Here is an 18,104-nt window from a genome sequence, read left to right as displayed (position 1 = left end):
CAGGGAATCTGTCCTTTTCCAAGCTGTATCCCCAGTGCCTAGATCAGTGCCTGGTACACAATAAGGTTTCAATAAACATTTATGTAATGAATCAATTCATTTTCCAGATCATTTTTCTACTCACCTTGACCCACCTTCCCCTGACTTACCACTGAGTTCCAGCTATACTGATCTTTCTGATTCAGGCTCTTTCCTCTTTTCAGACCTTTGCATATGCCGTTATTTCTGACTAAAACGTTCTTTCTCCTGTTCCGTCCATGGCTTAGTTCCTGTTCTTCCTTTAGTGAAATCTACAAGTTTTTCCCTCAGAGAAACCTTGTTTTCTTTAAAGCACTAGTGTTTTCTTTAAAGCACTCATTACAACATGCAATTATTTTATCAATTTCCTTTTTGGGGGCTCATCTCTCCCACCAGACTGTAAGATCTATGCAGGCAGATACTCTGTCTTGTTCACCAGAGTCCCCCAGTGTCCAGCAGAGCTCACAGCACCACGGGAGGTACTCAATACCAAGTTATTTTTAGGTGGGTCAAGTATAGGTAATTTTTGTTTTTGTTTTTTTGTAACTTTTTGTATTATCTAAAAGTTGACATAAGCATAAATACAATCTGGGGGAAATAAAGCAATTTTCACTTTGTAAAAAAAAAAAAAAAAAAGAGAGATCTCCTACAGCCCTAAGTGGAAGCAAGCTAGTTTTTTAAATATGAAGACAAAGTAAAGAAAACAAGTAGAAATAACAGTTGCCATAAGGCAAAACAATGGAGCCCCATAAACAAAGTGTTCTGTTAAGAAAAAGAAAATACTATGGAATGAGAAAGGTAGGATTTTCACAAAATGTTTAAAAGATATAAAAAAGTTTGCCAGACACAAAAGTTTAAATGTTTTCTCATGCCCAGATAATCATACACAGAAGGAATAAAAAAGCAAATGTGAATGAAGCACAAAACACCCGTATCACTGTTTTACATTTCAGAAGATGACCTAAAACACGGACCGTCTGCACACACGGGAGAGTTGTAAGAAGCAATCCTGCTCTCTAGAAGTTTCCGCAAGGGCTTCCTCACCACCATACTTACAGAATCCAGGGAGGACTGGGGAGCAAGGACCTCGGGAAGCCTTTACGGACCTTCCAACCTGTTCCTGAAGCCCCTCCCCCTTCCAACCTGTTCCTGAAGCCCCTCCCCCACCCCCCCCAAAGCCTCATTCCCTAAAGTCCCCCTAAAGGTTAGACACCTAGTCTGTCCCTTCTTCCAGTCTCGCTGGCGCCCGGCGCTGGGGAAGGCAGCTGGCCGGCCAGCTGGGGCGCCCCGGCAGCAGTGGGGGGCCGGGCCCGCGCTAGGGGCCGGCCCCTCCCTCACCTCATGGTACCTGGGGCAGGGGGCTGTGCCCCTGCCCCGCCGGCCCGGTCGGCCCCCTCCCGCCAGCAGAGGCCAGTGCGGCAGCCAGGGCGGCGCGGGGCTGCTCCTTTTAAAAGTCAACGAGGACCGCCGACCGCGAGCCGGCGCACGGCGTAGGCGCAGGGCCCAGACCCCCAGGTGCAGACCCCGGCAAGGGGGTCGTGGGAGCTGCAATCGGGTTCCAGGGCTGGCGGATCAAGCGGAGCGCCCTTGGACCTTCCTCCTTCTCTGAGGTCTCCCAATACCCCTAGGTGTCCATTGGTATTTTACAGTGACTGCTCTAAGCTTCCGTTTCTTCAAGGGTCTTGCCCACGGCTCTCAGTCGTGATGAGGGATGGCAAACCTCAGATCTAAGCTGAAATCCAGGCCTTTTCTCTACAGCGATCCCCAATTATTCCGAATCAGTGCCCCTATAAAGCTTTCCCAGTCGTCTATATAAATCCACCAGTTACAGTTTCATGGGGCTTTCTTGTAGAATTTACGAAAATAGGTCTATAGACCATGATTTTGAGTACTCCACATACTCCGGGAGATGCTGATGTCAAGCACCTGTGGTCAGGATGCTGATATCAAGCACCTGTGGTCAGGATGGGGGTCCTCTCCCTCTCTCTCTCTCTCTCTCTCTCTCTCTCTCTCTCTCTCTCTCACACACACACACACACACACACACACACAGCCCCGCAGCCCTAACAAAATCTACCAAAAATAAAACTGAGGGAGAGGGCATGAAGTATTTGGCCTGACCTAAGGACATCTTTGCTTTTGACTCATGTTTTAACAAAGTTAGAGAAGACATCCACATGCATTTCCCAAACCATATCCGCATTTGCTAGAGGAAAATCTAATCAGGAGATCCTAGAGAATCATTACCACTATTGTGTTGTACATATAGAAAACATTCAGGAAAATCTGAACTCACAAAGCAAATTGCTTAAATCATAATGAATCACGTTGATTAATTATGTAGTATTTAAAATAACAAACTCGCTTTGGGTATTTAGTATATCCAGTGGAAGAGAAATTTTTTTTTAAAAAAACATTTTTGGAAGATTATATCCATTGTGTGAAATGAGATCTACCCACGCATTATGACATTTTCATTTAACTTTCATTTACTTTTGGATTTAACATTCAATTTTTAAAGACGGGTTTAACATCCTCAGAATCCACTCTGACAGTAAAAAGTGTTTTTGTATATCAAGCAGATGCCTATAATCTTGTATCTACCAAATTTTGTTTTCTCTCTTGCCATGCTGTATAGATTCTTTGGACACTATACTTTCCACGTTCAAGATTATGCACCTTTTACTGGAACCATTTCGAAGTTTATATGGTGTCATTTTTAGCCATCTGTAGAAAGTAACTGACCTTTGTTCTGGCTCCTTATCAAACCGGATTAACTAATTTGTGCCTTAAACTATCAGCCTGCAATGAAATGGCTGCATGACACTTACTCCTGTATTTAGTACAAGGACATTGTTAGGTAGTTTTGTACCTCTTACACGAAAATCCTAAGAATAAATTTTTCTCAGGGACAATTACATTTTCAAACCTGCTTTGGATTCGTTTGTCACATATGATGAAAGAGAGAGTGACCTAATTTGTGCCATAACAAAAATGATTTTTTTTTTTTTTTTGCTCACACCCCTAGAAATATCCCATTCCAAATGCGCTGGGCAAAGACGAGGCCTCTTCGCTGACAGTGGCTCCCAGAGAAAGGATAACCACAGGTAAAGCAGGTACTTCAACTGGTCAAACTGGATCTCAGGAGTTGGGGCCTTGAATTTTCTAATGAGGGAGGGAGCAGGTGTACTCAAAAAGTTCTAAACAGGGTCCATTTTACCATGCCAAGGAAAGTAGTGAGTCTTTACACAGAATATAGCAAGGGATTTAATTACCCAATTAAGTATTATTAAAATCTTATTAAGGGAAAACAAAGTATGCCCCAGACATTTCTTATGATAAAAGCAGTAATTTTAAAAAGAGAAGCCAAATTTAAAACAAAAACAAAAGGCCAACTGAGTTAATCAATAAAAACTGTTACTTTTAGCATAAATAACCTTGTAGCAAATATAATCAAGAAAGAAAAATTAAATATCAGAAAAAGGAGGCTACAACCACAAATACAGGGAAGATATTTCTAAAATTATAAGTTATCATACACAACTTCTACCAATTAATTTGAAAACTATAAAAATATACTTTACCAACATTGGTCTAAAAAGAAGAAACATCTAAAAAAACCATTTACGATGAAAGCACAGAAACGGTAGTCATAGTCCTACCCCTTCTCCCAAAAGACTAGTTCCAGAGTTTCATTGTCAAGTTTCACTTCTCACTTATCAGATTATCATAAATCCATGCGTTTGGCAATGCATTCTGTTGGGGAAGGCTGTAAGAGACAAAGTGAAGAGAAAAGCAAAAGAACAGGAGAAAATATTTACTATATATACAGACTATAAAAGACTGCTTTATACATTAAGATGGACAGATCAACAGAAGATATAATTGGAAATTCACAGTTCAGGAATTATGAATAGCTAACAAACACATTTCAAAACATCTCTAATTTATGGATTTAAGAAACCAAACAATTCCAAGCAAGATAAAAATACATTACTCTGAAATAGCAAGAGCTAAAGACAAAAAGAAAAATACCAAAGCAGCCAGAGAAAAAGGAATTGGGAGACTGACAGCTGACTTCTCAATAGCAATGGAAAAAAACAAAGGAATGAGGAAGGAGATCTTCAGTGTACTAAACAACTGCCAACAGAAACCACTCTATTTAGCAAAAACATCTGCCATAAATGACAGTGAAACAAAGACAATTTCAGGCAAACAAAAGCAGGGACAGTTCATCATCAAATGACCCTTCAGTAAGAGCCATCCCAAGGGATAGTCTTTGAACAGAAGGAAAAGGGCCCTAGAGGATGTTCTAAAAGATAAAAGCAGTTGGGGCACCTGGGTGGCTCAGTCGTTCAAGCGTCAGACTTCAGCTCAGGTCCTGATCTCACAGTTCCTGAATTCAACCCCCACGTCAGGCTCTGTGCTGACAGCTCAGAGCCTGGAGCCTGCTTCCAATTCTGTATCTCCTTCTCCCCTGCTCATACTCTCTCTCAAAAATAAATAAAGATTAAAAAAAATTTTTTTAAATAAAAGATAAAAGCAGCAATAGAGAAAAGTAGTACAAATGTGGGGAAATGTAAATAAGCACCAACTGTAAAACACAACATTAATTCTAAACAGGCCCCCTTCTGTCTGGTAAGAATATTATTTAAAAAATTAAAATATATGATAACATATAAGTCATACAGGGGCTGAGTGAAGTTAAATTTTTGAGGTTCTTATATTGTCTAAAAGGAAGGTAAAAGTATTGTTGTTCTGCTTTGTTTTAGGTTAAAAAAATTTTTTTAATGTTTATTTTTGACAAAGAGAAAGAGAGAGAGAGAGGGAGAGAGAATGAGTGGGGGAGGGGCAGAGAGAGAGGGAGACACAGAATCCAAAGCAGGCTCCAGGCTCTGAGCTGTCAGCACCGAGCCTGACGACGCAGGGCCCGAACTCACGGACCGCGAGATCATGTCCTGAGCCGAAGCAGGATGCTCAACCGCCTGAGCCACCCAGGTGCCCCTGTTTTAGGTTTTTAAATGTCAAGGATGCATATTTCTGGGAGAATTATAAACAGAAAAAAAAAGTTTATTTTCTAAACTAGGACATGGGGAAAATGGAATGATAAAGATATTAAATGAATATTTAATAAATAACAAAAGGGAGAGAAAAGAAACATAGAACAGCCAGGACAAACAGCACAAAATAAGAGCAATTACAGTGAATGTAAATAGGTTATATGTCCCATGCCTTAAAACTGCATTTTTAAAAAAATTTTCTCCTATTTATTTATTTTGTAAGAGACAAAAGGAGGGGCAGAGACAGAGAAAGAGAGAGGGAGGGAGAGAATCCCCAGCAGGGTCTACGCTGTCAGCACAGAGCCTGACATGGGGCTCGATCTCACAAACTGTGAGATTGTGACCTGAGCGGACATCAAGAGATGGGCCTAACTGACTGAGCCACCCTGGCGCCCCTAAAACTGCATTTAAAAATTCCAACAGATGCTCTTTACAAGAGACATCAAAAACATACAAGTGCCTGAGTCTATAACTTTTTCCAAAGAGTTTAACAAATGAATAAAAAACACAAAAAGAAATGTATGATAGAGAAAATCATGAAGCGTAACAGACTACGAGCAAGATGAATTAACAGCATGGAGGAAAGGGAAAAATATTCAACATCAAAACTGATAAAAGGAGACATAATTACATACACTTCACTCATTAAAAATAGCAAGAGGGTACTTTTAACAACTCTGTGCCTATAAATATTAAAAATTCAGACAAAATAGAGACCTACAAAAATCTAATCAATATTGACAATTTTTTTAATGTTCAGTAATCCTGTAACCACTAAAAAAAATTAAATCACTAGTCAAAAATTTGCCACCAATAAAATTTCAGACGCAAGTGGATTCAATGGTAAATTCTACCACAACTGGTTATCTACTGAGAATAAAATTAAATTATATCTATATTCCACACTACCCACAATTAAGAATCCCAAGTATACGGACACAAAATGAAAATCTTTAAAATTACATCACAGAAAGAAAAGGTATTTGCAACCTATTTAACTATAAAACATTAGTACCCAGAATGTGTAAAGAAATCCTACAGTCCAACAACCCAACAAAAAACAGAAATGGGTAGGTGATATGAACAGTACAAAGGAAAAAAAAAAAGGCTTTTAAACTTATGAAAAGATGCTCAGTCATAATGATCTGTAAATGGATTTATCAAACTGTCAAAACATGCAAGTTTAGCAATGCATCCTGTGGGGGGGGGGGGGAAGGTAAGGGGGAGGGTGCTTTAGGAAAACAGTTACTTCAGTATACCGAAGGTATGTGCAAAAATCCCAGGAAATGCAGTTTGGCAATACTTCTCAAAATTTCAAAAGCATTTAACCTTCAACCCAGTAATCACAATTCTGGAAATTAATATAACAGAAAAACCTCCTCACATACAAAAGGACAATTCTACAGAATTACTCCATGCACCATTGTTTTTAACTGCAAAAGACCAGAAACAAATGATCTATGACTGACTATTGTTCTTATTCTGTAGAATGAGCATGGCTTCTATATACTGATTTGCATATAAGACTTCTAGGATATACTGCTAAGTGGGGGAAAAAATGTAGCATAGCACAAATCAGATTAAGAAAGTGGAATATAGGGTGCCTGGGTGGCTCAGTTGGTTAAGTGTCTGACTTCGGCTCAGGTCATGATCTTACGATTCATGGGTTCAAGCCCCGCATCAGGGGTCTGTGCTGACAGCTCAGAGCCTAGAGCTGCTTTGGATTCTGTGTCTCTGACCCTCCCTTCCTCCCGCTCTTTCAAAAACAAAAACAAAAACGAAACAAAAACTACAAAACACAAACAAAAATAATGCAACTGTTTAAGATAACCAAAGGATGGGGTTCAAAGCAGCACACTAAATATCAGTGAATACTTCATCTGTTTCCTGCCTGTAGAACGCAGACATTTACGATGTGTTCTGGGTGACTGTTTCTGTACTATCTTAAAAGACCTCTCACAGGAAGAACATAATTTAAATGGAGATGAGCGGGGCACCTAGGTGGCTCAGTCAGTTAAGCATCCGACTTCACTTCGGCTCAGGTCATGATCTGGCTGCACTGTTCGTGAGTTTGAGCCCAGTGTCCAGCTCTGTGCTGACAGCTGGGAGCCTGTAGGCTGCTTCGGATTCTGTGTCTCCCTTTCTCTCTGCCCCTCTCCCACTTGTGCTCTCTTTCAAAAATAAATAAATGTCTAAAAAAATGCATTAAAGAAAGAGAAATATAAAAACAAACACTGGAAAAGAAAACAAACACTGGGGAATGAGTTGGATAGTACAGGAAAGATTTTTTCTGTGTATGTCTTTATATATTTTTAATTGTTTAATTATTCTAATTTTTAAACAATAGAAAGAGTTCATCAACTTGTACATACAATACATGTAAGAAAAATTCATTCATATGAATAAGAGAAAACAAGTACCCAATAGAAAAAGTGACAAAAAACATTACGCACAAAAAAACATTTAACTTCTTTCATATAATCACAGAAATGCAGTTTAAAGCCACAATAACATTTCATTTCCGCTAGACCAGCAAAAATTAAAAACCTGGGCAATGCCAAACGTGGAGAGATTTCATTCAAAATTAGTGGAGAATAAATCAAAACTACAATTTGGAGAAAGTTACACATTACCTAATGAAATTGAACCCGCGCATGTCCTCCTAGTGGGTCTAGCAATTCCATTACTAGTATGCCCAAGGAAGAGTATTCTATACACTCACTTGAAGATGAACAAGAATATATACGGCAGCACTACTTATAACAGCCCCATGTTGGAAATAACCAATATGTTCATAAAGAATGAAACGGATAAGCATATAATCCATTTCTAACACATTCGTACAGTAGATTACTATACACTATACTTCAATGAAAATGAATGTATTACAGCGCTGGTTCCCAAAGTGGTGATGACGCTTAAGTGGGTTCTTTGATACATACTGCAATGTGTCATAATTTGAGAGATCTACATAACTCAGTAGACTAGTATCTGCTCATGACCAATGTGTAGATGAAATATCCCTTCCAAATTCAAGATAGACCAATGGGTTTTCATGTCACAGAGTTTGAGAAGTTCACTGACACGACTTCAAATTTTACACTACAGCTAACCTTTAAAGAAACTGTTGGGCTTTGAGGAGTATCAGAGAAAAATATAACTATCTTAAAAGGTTATTAAAACATTTCTCCCTTTCCTAAATACACAGCTGAGTGAGTCTGGATTTTCTTCATATACTTTTGTTCTGGTTTTTTTTTTTTTCATTTTTTAAAATATTTATTTACTTTTGAGACAGAAAGAGAGCAAGTGAGCGAGCAAGCTAGCAGGGGAGAGGCAGAGAGAGAGGGAGACACAGAATCCGAAGCAGGCTCCAGGCTCTGAGTTGTCAGCACAAAGCCTGACGCAAGGCTCAAACCCTTGAACTGCGATATCATGGCCTGAGGCAAAGTTGGATGTTCAACCGTCTGAGACACCCAGGTGCCCGTTCCTCATATACTTTCAACCAGAACAATATATTGCAACAGACTGAATGCAGAAGCAGACATGATACTGAGACATTAAAGGTATTTGCAAAAATGTAAAAACAATGCCACTCTTGTCACTAATTTTTGAATAGTTTTTTTTCATTAAAATGTTATTTATATTAAGATGTAAGAGGCTTATTATCATTATTTAGAGGTGCCAATACATATACCAATAGGTACTGTATCTACTATACTTAAGATCAATCAGTTTTAATAACTAACATGATATAATCCATATAAACAAAAACGCTTTAGAGTCCTTGACAGTTTTTAGGATCATAAAGGAGTCATGAGACCAAAGAGTTTCTGAATTACTGAACTACAGGCACATGCTTCAATACTGATGAATTTCAGAAACATAATGTTTAAGTGATTCACAGAATTCAAAAACAGGTGAAAGTAAACAGTGTGTTGATTAAGAATATATACCTAAGTGATAAAACTGCATAGAAAGGCAAGGGAATAATTAACACAAAATTCAGGATGACCATGGTGATGGGGCAGCAATACACGCTTCTGGAGAGAGGCACACACAAAAGCTTGCAAGGTGCTTGTGATGTCCTGTTAAGCTGGGCACACAGATATACTTCTTTTTTTTTTTAACAGTACATATAAATGGTATACTTCACGACAAAAATTTTAATAGAAGAAACAAAGGGACATACCTACTCTCCTAGAAGGAAAAACTCAAAAGAATGTCTCTTCTCAAATTAATCTATAAATTCAATGCAATCACAAACAATATGCCAATATCCCAAGATTTTCTATAGAACTTGGAAAGATGGTTCTAAATTTCACCTGGAAGAAAAATGCAAAAAAAGCCCAAAGCTTTTTTCAAAAGAAAGTACCAAAATGTATTACAAAGCTACAATAATTAAAACAGTGCGGTAGTAGCTAAATGGGTCAAAGAGTTTTGAACCCAATTAAGGGGGGGGGGGGGGGGGGAAGGCAAGGATTATGACCCAGCCAAAATGTCCTTCCACCCAAGGAAGATAAAAATTAAAATAAGATGTTATTTTCAAGTTAGAAAATTAGTAAAACACGAAAGAAATACTGTCAACATCCACTGCTGGCTAGCTAGCAGGGAAATAAAGCATACCCTTAGATAGTAGATATTTAAGGATACACTATTTGAGGACAATTTAACAGCATTAATAGCCAGCATTCTCACAGGGAATTAACTCTTCAGAAATACTATCACTGGCACACGATGCATTGCTTGTCACAAGAAAAAAAATAACTAGAACATCGTAAAACTTGAAAATAAATGTCCACCAGTAATAAAAGACCCGTTTGGTAATGGTAAAGACGCCATTACCTATTTAACTACACTAAGTAGACAACATACTACGTGTATTTAACAAACACTACGTCTCGAGTGTTTTCAGGCACTTCGGGAATTTTATTTATTTATTTTATTTTATTTTTGGGACAGAGAGAGACAGAGCACGAACGGGGGAGGGGCAGAGAGAGAGAGGGAGACACAGAATCCAAAGCAGGCTCCAGGCTCTGAGCCATCAGCCCAGAGCCTGACGCGGGGCTCGAACTCACAGACCGCGAGATCGTGACCTGAGCTGAAGTCGGACGCTTAACCGACTGAGCCACCCAGGCGCCCCGGGAATTTTAATTCATTTGAGCAACTATGTCTGGAGTTCAGCAGATGCTTGCAATACAGCTCTTTTTAAAGAGACCCGGTTACATTGGGGCAAATGTCCCGAAAACCCCGCATTTCAAACCCTGTTCTCTGTCTTCCCTACAGTCATCACGTACACTTGGTCCCTTTTTACTTTCCTCTAGTCTGGGTTAGTCATTTACGGATGGGCCGAACACGCTGCCCGGCCCTGTCCAGCTCGAGAAGGCAGGTCTTCCAACCGAAGAGGATCGTCACGGCTGCTTTGTTAGGAAACTCCTGAGTCGGCTTGCTCCCAATCTCACACCCCTTTCCCCTTTCCGACACTTAAAGCCCCAGCGGGCCCTTGGATCGCTAACGTTACCCCGGTAACACCGTATACTCCCTCGACACTCAAGTTCATGGTGTGTTTTTTTGCTCGCGAACCCGACCGGCCTAACTTTACCTTACAGGGAAAGTAAAAGGAGGGTAAGGCGGGCGTGTTTCAGTTTTTGACTTCAAACAGACCAGTACGGATTACGTGAAACCCGAGGATGTGCAAAGCGTCCTCCTCAAGCCCTGAGGTCAACGTGCCGCCTTCCCCGACGCAACGCTGCTGGGTGGCTGAACGCGCCGGGTGGGCGTGCACAGACACAACTACCACCCGGCTTAGGCGCCCCTGGAGTCTTCTGCCCAACGACCCGCCCCGTGCACAGACCCCCCTCCCTCCAGCCCTGCGCGAAGGAAGAAAAGGTCCCGCACCGCCGTGGGTTCACACAGAAGGAAGCAAACCCGAGAGGCAGACCTCACACACAAGCCTTTAAAAAAAAAAAAAAAAAAAACAACGACCGAATAGCCAGTCCGAGCCCGGGGAGCCCGGGGAGCCCGGGGAGCCCGGGGAGCCCAGCTCGCCCGAGTGCGGATCGTTCCACCGCCCGCCGGGGACGCGCAGCTCGGGGGACGCGCCTCAACAGCGGTGGACGCAGTGCCTCCCAGGGGGAAACAGCACTCCGGAAGCCCCCCTCCCCCCCCCCCCCGGACGTGTCAAATGCTGACGTCGCGGCCACGAGCTGGGGTCCCTCGGTCAGCAGCACCGGGAACGGCCGCGGGCGACCAAGGGTGGACTCCTCGAAGGAGCAGCGCCGCCAAAGCCAGCCGGAAATCCACCCCGCCCCCCGCCCCGAGCAAGCCCGCAAGGAAGCGTCTGGCACCCGGCAGGCGAGAAAAGCAGGCGACGGCAAACGTCAATTAGAACCGGCTTTGAGGGACAGTAGCGAAGCCCCGACGAGCCTCCGCGAAAGCGCCCGCCGGGAGGACGGCGGCTCCTCCGGCCAGCCTGCCAGGCGCACCGAGGGGCGCCCAGCCCGGGGGAGGCTCACCTGTCTTCGGAGCTGCCGCCGCCGCCGCCGCCGCCCCCCGGAATTTCAGGTTCTGGTTCAGTTTCTTCCCCATGCTCGCAGCCGCCCGCTTCTCCACGCAGGCGCTTCCTCCCTCGCGGTCCCCGCGGCCGAACGTGACAGGGACTTCCGGGCTGATTCACCAGCCGCCGAGCCCGTCCTTCTCCCCGGCCGCCGACTCGCCGGCTCCGGGACCTCCTGAGGGAGCCGTCGGCGCGGTCGGCACAGGCTCTCCAGAGGCGCGCCGCGCGTCCTTCCCCTCCGCACCGACGCCGGCAGCGCCCGGCGGCCCCGGCGCCCAGCCCGCAGGCACCGCCACGCTCGTCAGCCAAATGTCGCTCTCGCCACAGAAACTCATAGGAAAGAACGGACCCCGAGACGCGCCCCGGCCTGAGAGAACATGTCGATTACCTCAGACACAGAGGCACGAAACCGGAAGTAAAACCCCTGGCCTCAGGAACCGGAGAGCTTGGGAGGAGGAAAGAAAAAAAAAAAAGAGAAAGTGAAAACTGAACCGTGGTGAAAGGCAGGAGCCAATCACTGAGTGGGAATCGATGCGCAGGCGCGGGCTGCGGCCGCCGTCCACGCGGCGTTCGCCTCTCCCCCATTGCGCAGGCGCCACGCTGCAGCGAGCCCTGGGATTGGAGGACGGAGTCTGGCCGTGCGCAGCTGCGGGAGGGGCGAAGTCCAGCGGGGCGTCTCCAGGGCTTGGTGCGTGGCCGGATGCGGAAGACGTTCCCGGGAACACGTCCGGCCGCCATGATGGCTCTGCGTATATTCCAGCCTCTGGCTTGTGTTGTGCTGGGATGTTTGTCTCCCATTGTGTCTCCTGAGGGTGCGGTGGAGACACTTGCTTTGTCTTGCCCCAAAGTGACATTTATAAAGCCTTGTAGTTTAATAAGTGTTACAGCCCTAAAAATAACCTTAAAAGTTCAAGTGTTAACCTGAAAAATAGAACTGTAATTTTACCAGGCTTATTTATAAACAGATGAAATTGTAAGGGTTAAATTGTAGTGTAGGGCTAACGTGAAGCTTGAGAGAGAACAGCTTTGTGTTGACACTGTAGTTTGAAAAATAACAGCCTTGCTTTACTCTTGTAAATCACGCTTCATACTCTTGTAAATCAGGCTTCACCAATTAAGGAAACAAAACTTCAAAGAAAAGAACATCAGAGGCAGGGTCAAGGAGAGCCACTGGTTGCAACTTAACCACAGAAAGTCTGAAATAATCACCTCATCCGGCAACTGTTTCTAACTCATCTGGGAACTGTTTCTCTGTTCTGTTCCCAGGTGATGATAAAATGATGTGATCGGCTATAAAAACTGTACCCCCACTGTTCGAGGCCGCACTCTGATCAAGAGTGTTGGTCCCCATCTGTCTGCCTTGCCTCTCATTGCAATAAACTTTGTTGTGACTGTCACTGGTACCCACAGCACTCTGTTTCAGGAGTGGTGTGGATGCAACAAAATGTCATTCAAGACATGCACACGGTGGTGAACTACAGGCAAATCCGAAGGACAAAGGAGGACCGTGTACTTTTATAAAGGAGGAAGTTGGGAGAGGGAGTTGTGACATTTCATTGGAGGAGATATTGTGGTCACTTCTCATTGGCTGGGTTGTTGTCTGGAAGGAGAAAAATCTTCCTGCTGGGATAACCTTCCACCGGGGCCACCTGGGTGGCTCAGTTGGTTGAGCATCTGACTCCGGCTCAGGTCATGATCTCACAGTTTGTGAGTTTGAGCCCTGTGTTGGGCTCTGTGCTGACAGCTTGGAGCCTGAAGCCTGCTTCGGATTCTGTGTCTCCTTCCCTCTCTGCCCATCCCCCACTTGTGCTCTGTCTCTGTCTCTCAAAAATAAATAAATAAATTTTAGAAAAAAATTTAAAAATAAAAATAAACTAAGCTTCCAGGAGTGGTGCTCATGGAGAACCCTTCATTGCTTCCTGACTTCGTTTTGAATTAGTTTTTTTTCTATTTTCACGCATGTAATATTTAATTAAGTGCATGTAATTAAGTGCATATTTAAATACATGTAATATTTAAGTGCATGTAATATTTAAGTATTTTCCCATGGAAAACTCTTCTACATGGTTACAAGGGACCACATATAGCATTAATTCTACAAATGAGAGATATTAAGTACTACAGATATGAGAAACCAGGCACTATTCCACATGCTGGGAATAGATTTATTAATTCAATAGCTTTCACCTCCCATTCTTTCAGCTCAGGTCATGATCCCAGGGTCGTGAGATTGAGCCCCACATTGGGCTCTGTGATGACAATGCAGAGCATGCTTGGGATTCTCTCACTTCCTCTCTTTCTCTCTGCCCTTCCCCCATTCATTCTTCCTCTGAATAAATAAACTTCGAAAAAAAGAAAAACCTTAAAAAAAATAACAGCTTTTATTGTTTACTCTTGCCAGCGGCTAAAGCACTAGGATTATAGTTGGGAACAGCTAGACGAGCACCCTGCATATAATGGAACTTTTTCTAGAAGTGGATATCAAACATTAACAAGTAAACCACCACCACAACAAAACTAGAATTTCATTTAACAGTACTGCTTTGAAAAGCAAGCTGGAAATGCTGGAGAATGGGGTTGGAGGCTGGCAGCCAGGGGCAGGAGAGGCAGAGCTGCAAGATCTCACTGAATAAGGGACATTTGATGTGAAAGCTCAATAGTAAAAACAGACCAAACTAGTCCTTGGAACATGCGGAGGAAGAGCTTTCCAGGCAGAAGGCAAAGCAAGTGCAAAGTCCCTAGAAATGAAACTAAGCGTGTTCAAGAACTAAAGAGGGTTGGCTGTAGAAATGGAATGAAATAGAATATTTTTAAAATACGTAAAACCAAAATGTACAACTCCCTGATTTATCACAAACCAAATATTCATGAAACAACACTGTGGTCAAGAAATAGAACACTGCCTAAACCTGAGAAGCTCCATCTTGTGTCAACTCCCAATCAATACCTACCCACCTTCCCTACCATCAAACCTAACCACTAATCTAAATCCCATGATCATCTCTGCCTTATTAGCTTTAGTGCCCAAACATACATCCCTAAACTTCAACATTCATTAGTTTTGCCTGTGGTTTGAACTTCACATAAGTTGAATGATTTTGTACCAGGTTTCTTTGGAGTAACATGGTTAGTGAGACATGTTTTTGTGGATACTTATTCTTTCATTTTCATTGCTATATAGATGTGGCTATAACACATTTTCTTTACCCATTGTATTATTTTTTAATGTACGTTCAATGCCCAATGTGGAGCTTGAACTCACAACCTTCAGATCAAGAGTCATGTGCTCTGCTGACTGATCCAGCCAGGCACTCCTCCATTGTACTGTTGACAGACATTTTGATTGTTGCCAGTTCTTGGCTGTTATGAATAATTCTGCTTGAACATTCTTATTATCCATGTCTCTTGGTGCACATGTACACCATTTATGTTGGGTGTATACCATACTGGACATAATTTGGAATTGTTTCAGCAAATATTTATTCCCTCCCTCCTTATGGTGCTGGCCAAGTTTATTTCTTGACTCCACTATTACTGCTCTTAGTCATGTGAATATTTTTGGTTGATAGACTATTAGCAGACATGTTATGAACAGGAATCTTGAATATCCATATATAGTTCATTTGACTCTTGAGCTCAGATAATGCACGGAAGGAGACCATGTCTCAAATAACTGTGCCCTTTCAGCCTGGGCCTTCAGAACAAACGTGTGGAGCAGATGTGAATCCAACCTGCAGCATAAACCCACCTTAGATTTGCAGAATGTTAGACCTCCCGAGGACTGATGAGAATGAGAATGCTGTTGTCCTAAGCCACTGAGTTTGGGGTGGTTTCTTATGCAACATTACTGTGGCAATAAAAAAGATGTATATTCAACTTCAAAATATAATGCCAAATGTTTTGCAAATCAGTTTTACCAAGTACATTCCTACAAGCAATGTATGAGAATTCTAGTTGCCTTACATTTTTGCCAACATTTTAAAACTTTTTTTAAAGTTTATTTATTTTGAGGGAGAGAGAGAAGCAGGGAGGGAGGGAAGGAGGAAGGGAGGGAGGGAGGGAGGGAGGGAGAGAGAAACCCAAGCAGGCCCCACACTGTCAGAGCACAGCCTGACACAGAGCTAGAATTCATGAATTGCAAGACCAAGAGTTGAAATCAAGAGTTGGAAGTTTAACCAACTGAGTCACCCAGGTGCCCCAACTGCCAACGCTTTTTTAGTTACTCTGGAGGGTGTGTTATGGTTTGAATTTGCATAATTTCCAACTTTGTTCTTTTTCATATATGTTTAGGCTAGTCTAACTTTCATATATGTTAGGCTAGTCTAATTTTCACATAAATTTTAGAATTAACTTTTCTATCTAAAAAAACTGCTAGTGTTTTGTTTGGGCTTCTGTTCAATATATAGATCAGTTTGGGGAGAATTACCATCTTAATATTCCATCTTCATGAACATGATATCTCTACTTAGGTCTTTTAAAATTTCCCAGCAATATTAAATCTTTAAGTGTACAGGTATTATTCACATTGTTATATTTACCTCTATATTTTTATGATGATTAAAAATTTAATTTACAATGGTTTGTTGCTGATATATGGAAATACAATTGATTTTTTCCACATTAGCCTTATACCTGCAACTTGCTGAATTCAATTATTAGATCTGATGGCTATTAGTATATTTATGTATATTCTTTAAGATTTTCTGAGGTAAACATAATGACTGCACATAAAAATACTTTTCTTTGTTTATAATCTGTATTTTTCCTTATCACCTTATGGCCTCTAATGCAATGATGAATAGAAAAGGTGAGAACAAACATCTTTGTGTATCACTGATCTTAGAGGAAAAGCATTCAGTTGTTTACCATTAAGTAAGTATAATGTTGGCTTTAGTATTTTACATCTTTTTAGGTTGAGGATTTTCCCTTCTATTCCTAGTTTTTGAGAACTTTTATCACAAATAAGCGAATTTTGGTGTGCTTGGGTGGCTTAGTTGGTTAAGTGTCCGACTTCGGCTCAGGTCATGATCTCATGGTTTGTGGGTTCCAGTCCCGCATTGGGCTCTGTGCTGACAGCTCAGAGCCTGGAGCCTGATTTGGACTCTGTGTCTCCCTCTCTCTCTGCTCCTCCCCCACTCACACTCTGTTTCTCTGTCTCTCAAAAATAAACATTTAAAAATTAAAAATAAAAATAAATAAATAAATAAGTGAATTTCATCTGCATCTATTGAGATTATATAGTTTTCTTTTTTAGCCTATTAGTTTGGTGAATTACATTAATTGATTTTCAGATGTTAAGCCAACCTTGAATTCCTGGGATAAATCCAATTTAATTAGGATGTATTATCCTTTTTATATATTACTGGACACAAATTGCAGATATTTTGTTACGAATTTTGGCATTTACATTCATGAGGGATATTGGTCTATACATTTTACTTTTCTTGTAATATCTTACTTTGTTATCAGGTAACTCCAACCTCACAGAATTAGCTGATAAGTATTCCTTCTTTTAATTTCCAAAATACTTTCATTAAAATTGGTAATATCTCTTGCAAAAGTGTTTAATAGACTTAGTAATCGGCAAAGTCATCAGTGTCTGTTTTTTTCTTTATGGAAAGATTTTTTAGTACTTTTTTTTTTTTTACTAATAATATAGAGTTATTAAGAATATTTCAAAGAAAGATAGCTCTACTAATGTTACAGTCATACCAGGATGACTGTTGACATACAGGTGTGCCTCCATGAGAAGGAATAGCAGAAGACTAGTTACCTATGAGGAAATAGAGATCACTAAAATAATCCAGCCAGTCACTAAACAAATAAGCAAATAACAGTAGCAAGACCCAAAGGGAGGAGGGAAGACCAATACACAGAATTGGATAAACTTATTATCTAAATTGTAGCAGTTTTTAGCCAAAATTTATTATGTGTGAAAAGAAACAAGGAAGTATGACCTAGACACTGAGAAAAAAAAGCAACAGAAACTCCTGTGAGAGTGACTAATCTTGGACTTAACAGAGACTTCAAGTAGCCCTTATAGACATGTTCAACAAACTAAAGGAAAGTGTGATAAAAGAAAGATATGACAATGCCACGTCAAATAGAGAATATCAACAAAGAGAAATTATTTAAAAAGAGCCAAATGGAAAATGTGGAGTTGACAAGCACAAAAACTGAAATAAAAAACACTAGAGGGACTCAACAATAGATTTGAATTGGAAGAATTACCAAATTTGAAGGTAGATCAATAGAGATTATGTAAACTGAAAAAAAGATAAAGAATGAAGAAAATGTTAAACCTCACAGAAATGTGAGACAACATTGAGTACCTCAATATATGTGTAATGGGAGGACCAAGAGAGGAGAAGAAAGAAAAAATATTTGAAGAAACAATGGCTGAAAACTCCCCAAATTTATATAAAAAATAATAATAATACACATATCCAGGAAGCTCAATGAACTCCACATGG

At 41.4% G+C, this 18,104-nt stretch overlaps 1 protein-coding gene across 6 annotated transcripts in view; it reads right to left on the bottom strand.

Moving 5' to 3' along the window:
- TASOR2 (transcription activation suppressor family member 2) overlaps positions 1 to 11,774 on the bottom strand; it is an 80,136-nt gene extending 68,362 nt beyond the window's left edge. For 2 of the 6 annotated variants that reach the window (XM_078450476.2, XM_078450477.2), the window contains exon 1: positions 1,357 to 1,971. In XM_078450476.2, coding sequence (XP_078306602.2) covers positions 1,357 to 1,361 — 5 coding nt within the window. In that variant the 5' untranslated portion in view covers positions 1,362 to 1,971. Of the gene's footprint in view, positions 1 to 1,356; positions 1,976 to 11,590 lie in introns of those variants that run through there. The other 4 variants (XM_060659373.3, XM_060659379.3, XM_078450480.2 and 1 more) reach the window with 4 other exon arrangements.
- Positions 11,775 to 18,104: the final 6,330 nt, after the last annotated feature.

The sequence above is a fragment of the Panthera onca genome, chromosome B4 (assembly GCF_046562875.1).
Source record: "Panthera onca isolate mPanOnc1 chromosome B4, mPanOnc1 haplotype 2, whole genome shotgun sequence".
Classification (NCBI taxonomy): Eukaryota; Metazoa; Chordata; class Mammalia; order Carnivora; family Felidae; genus Panthera; species Panthera onca.
Note: the sequence above shows the minus strand (reverse complement) of the source record. Positions and strands in the feature narration are given on the sequence as shown.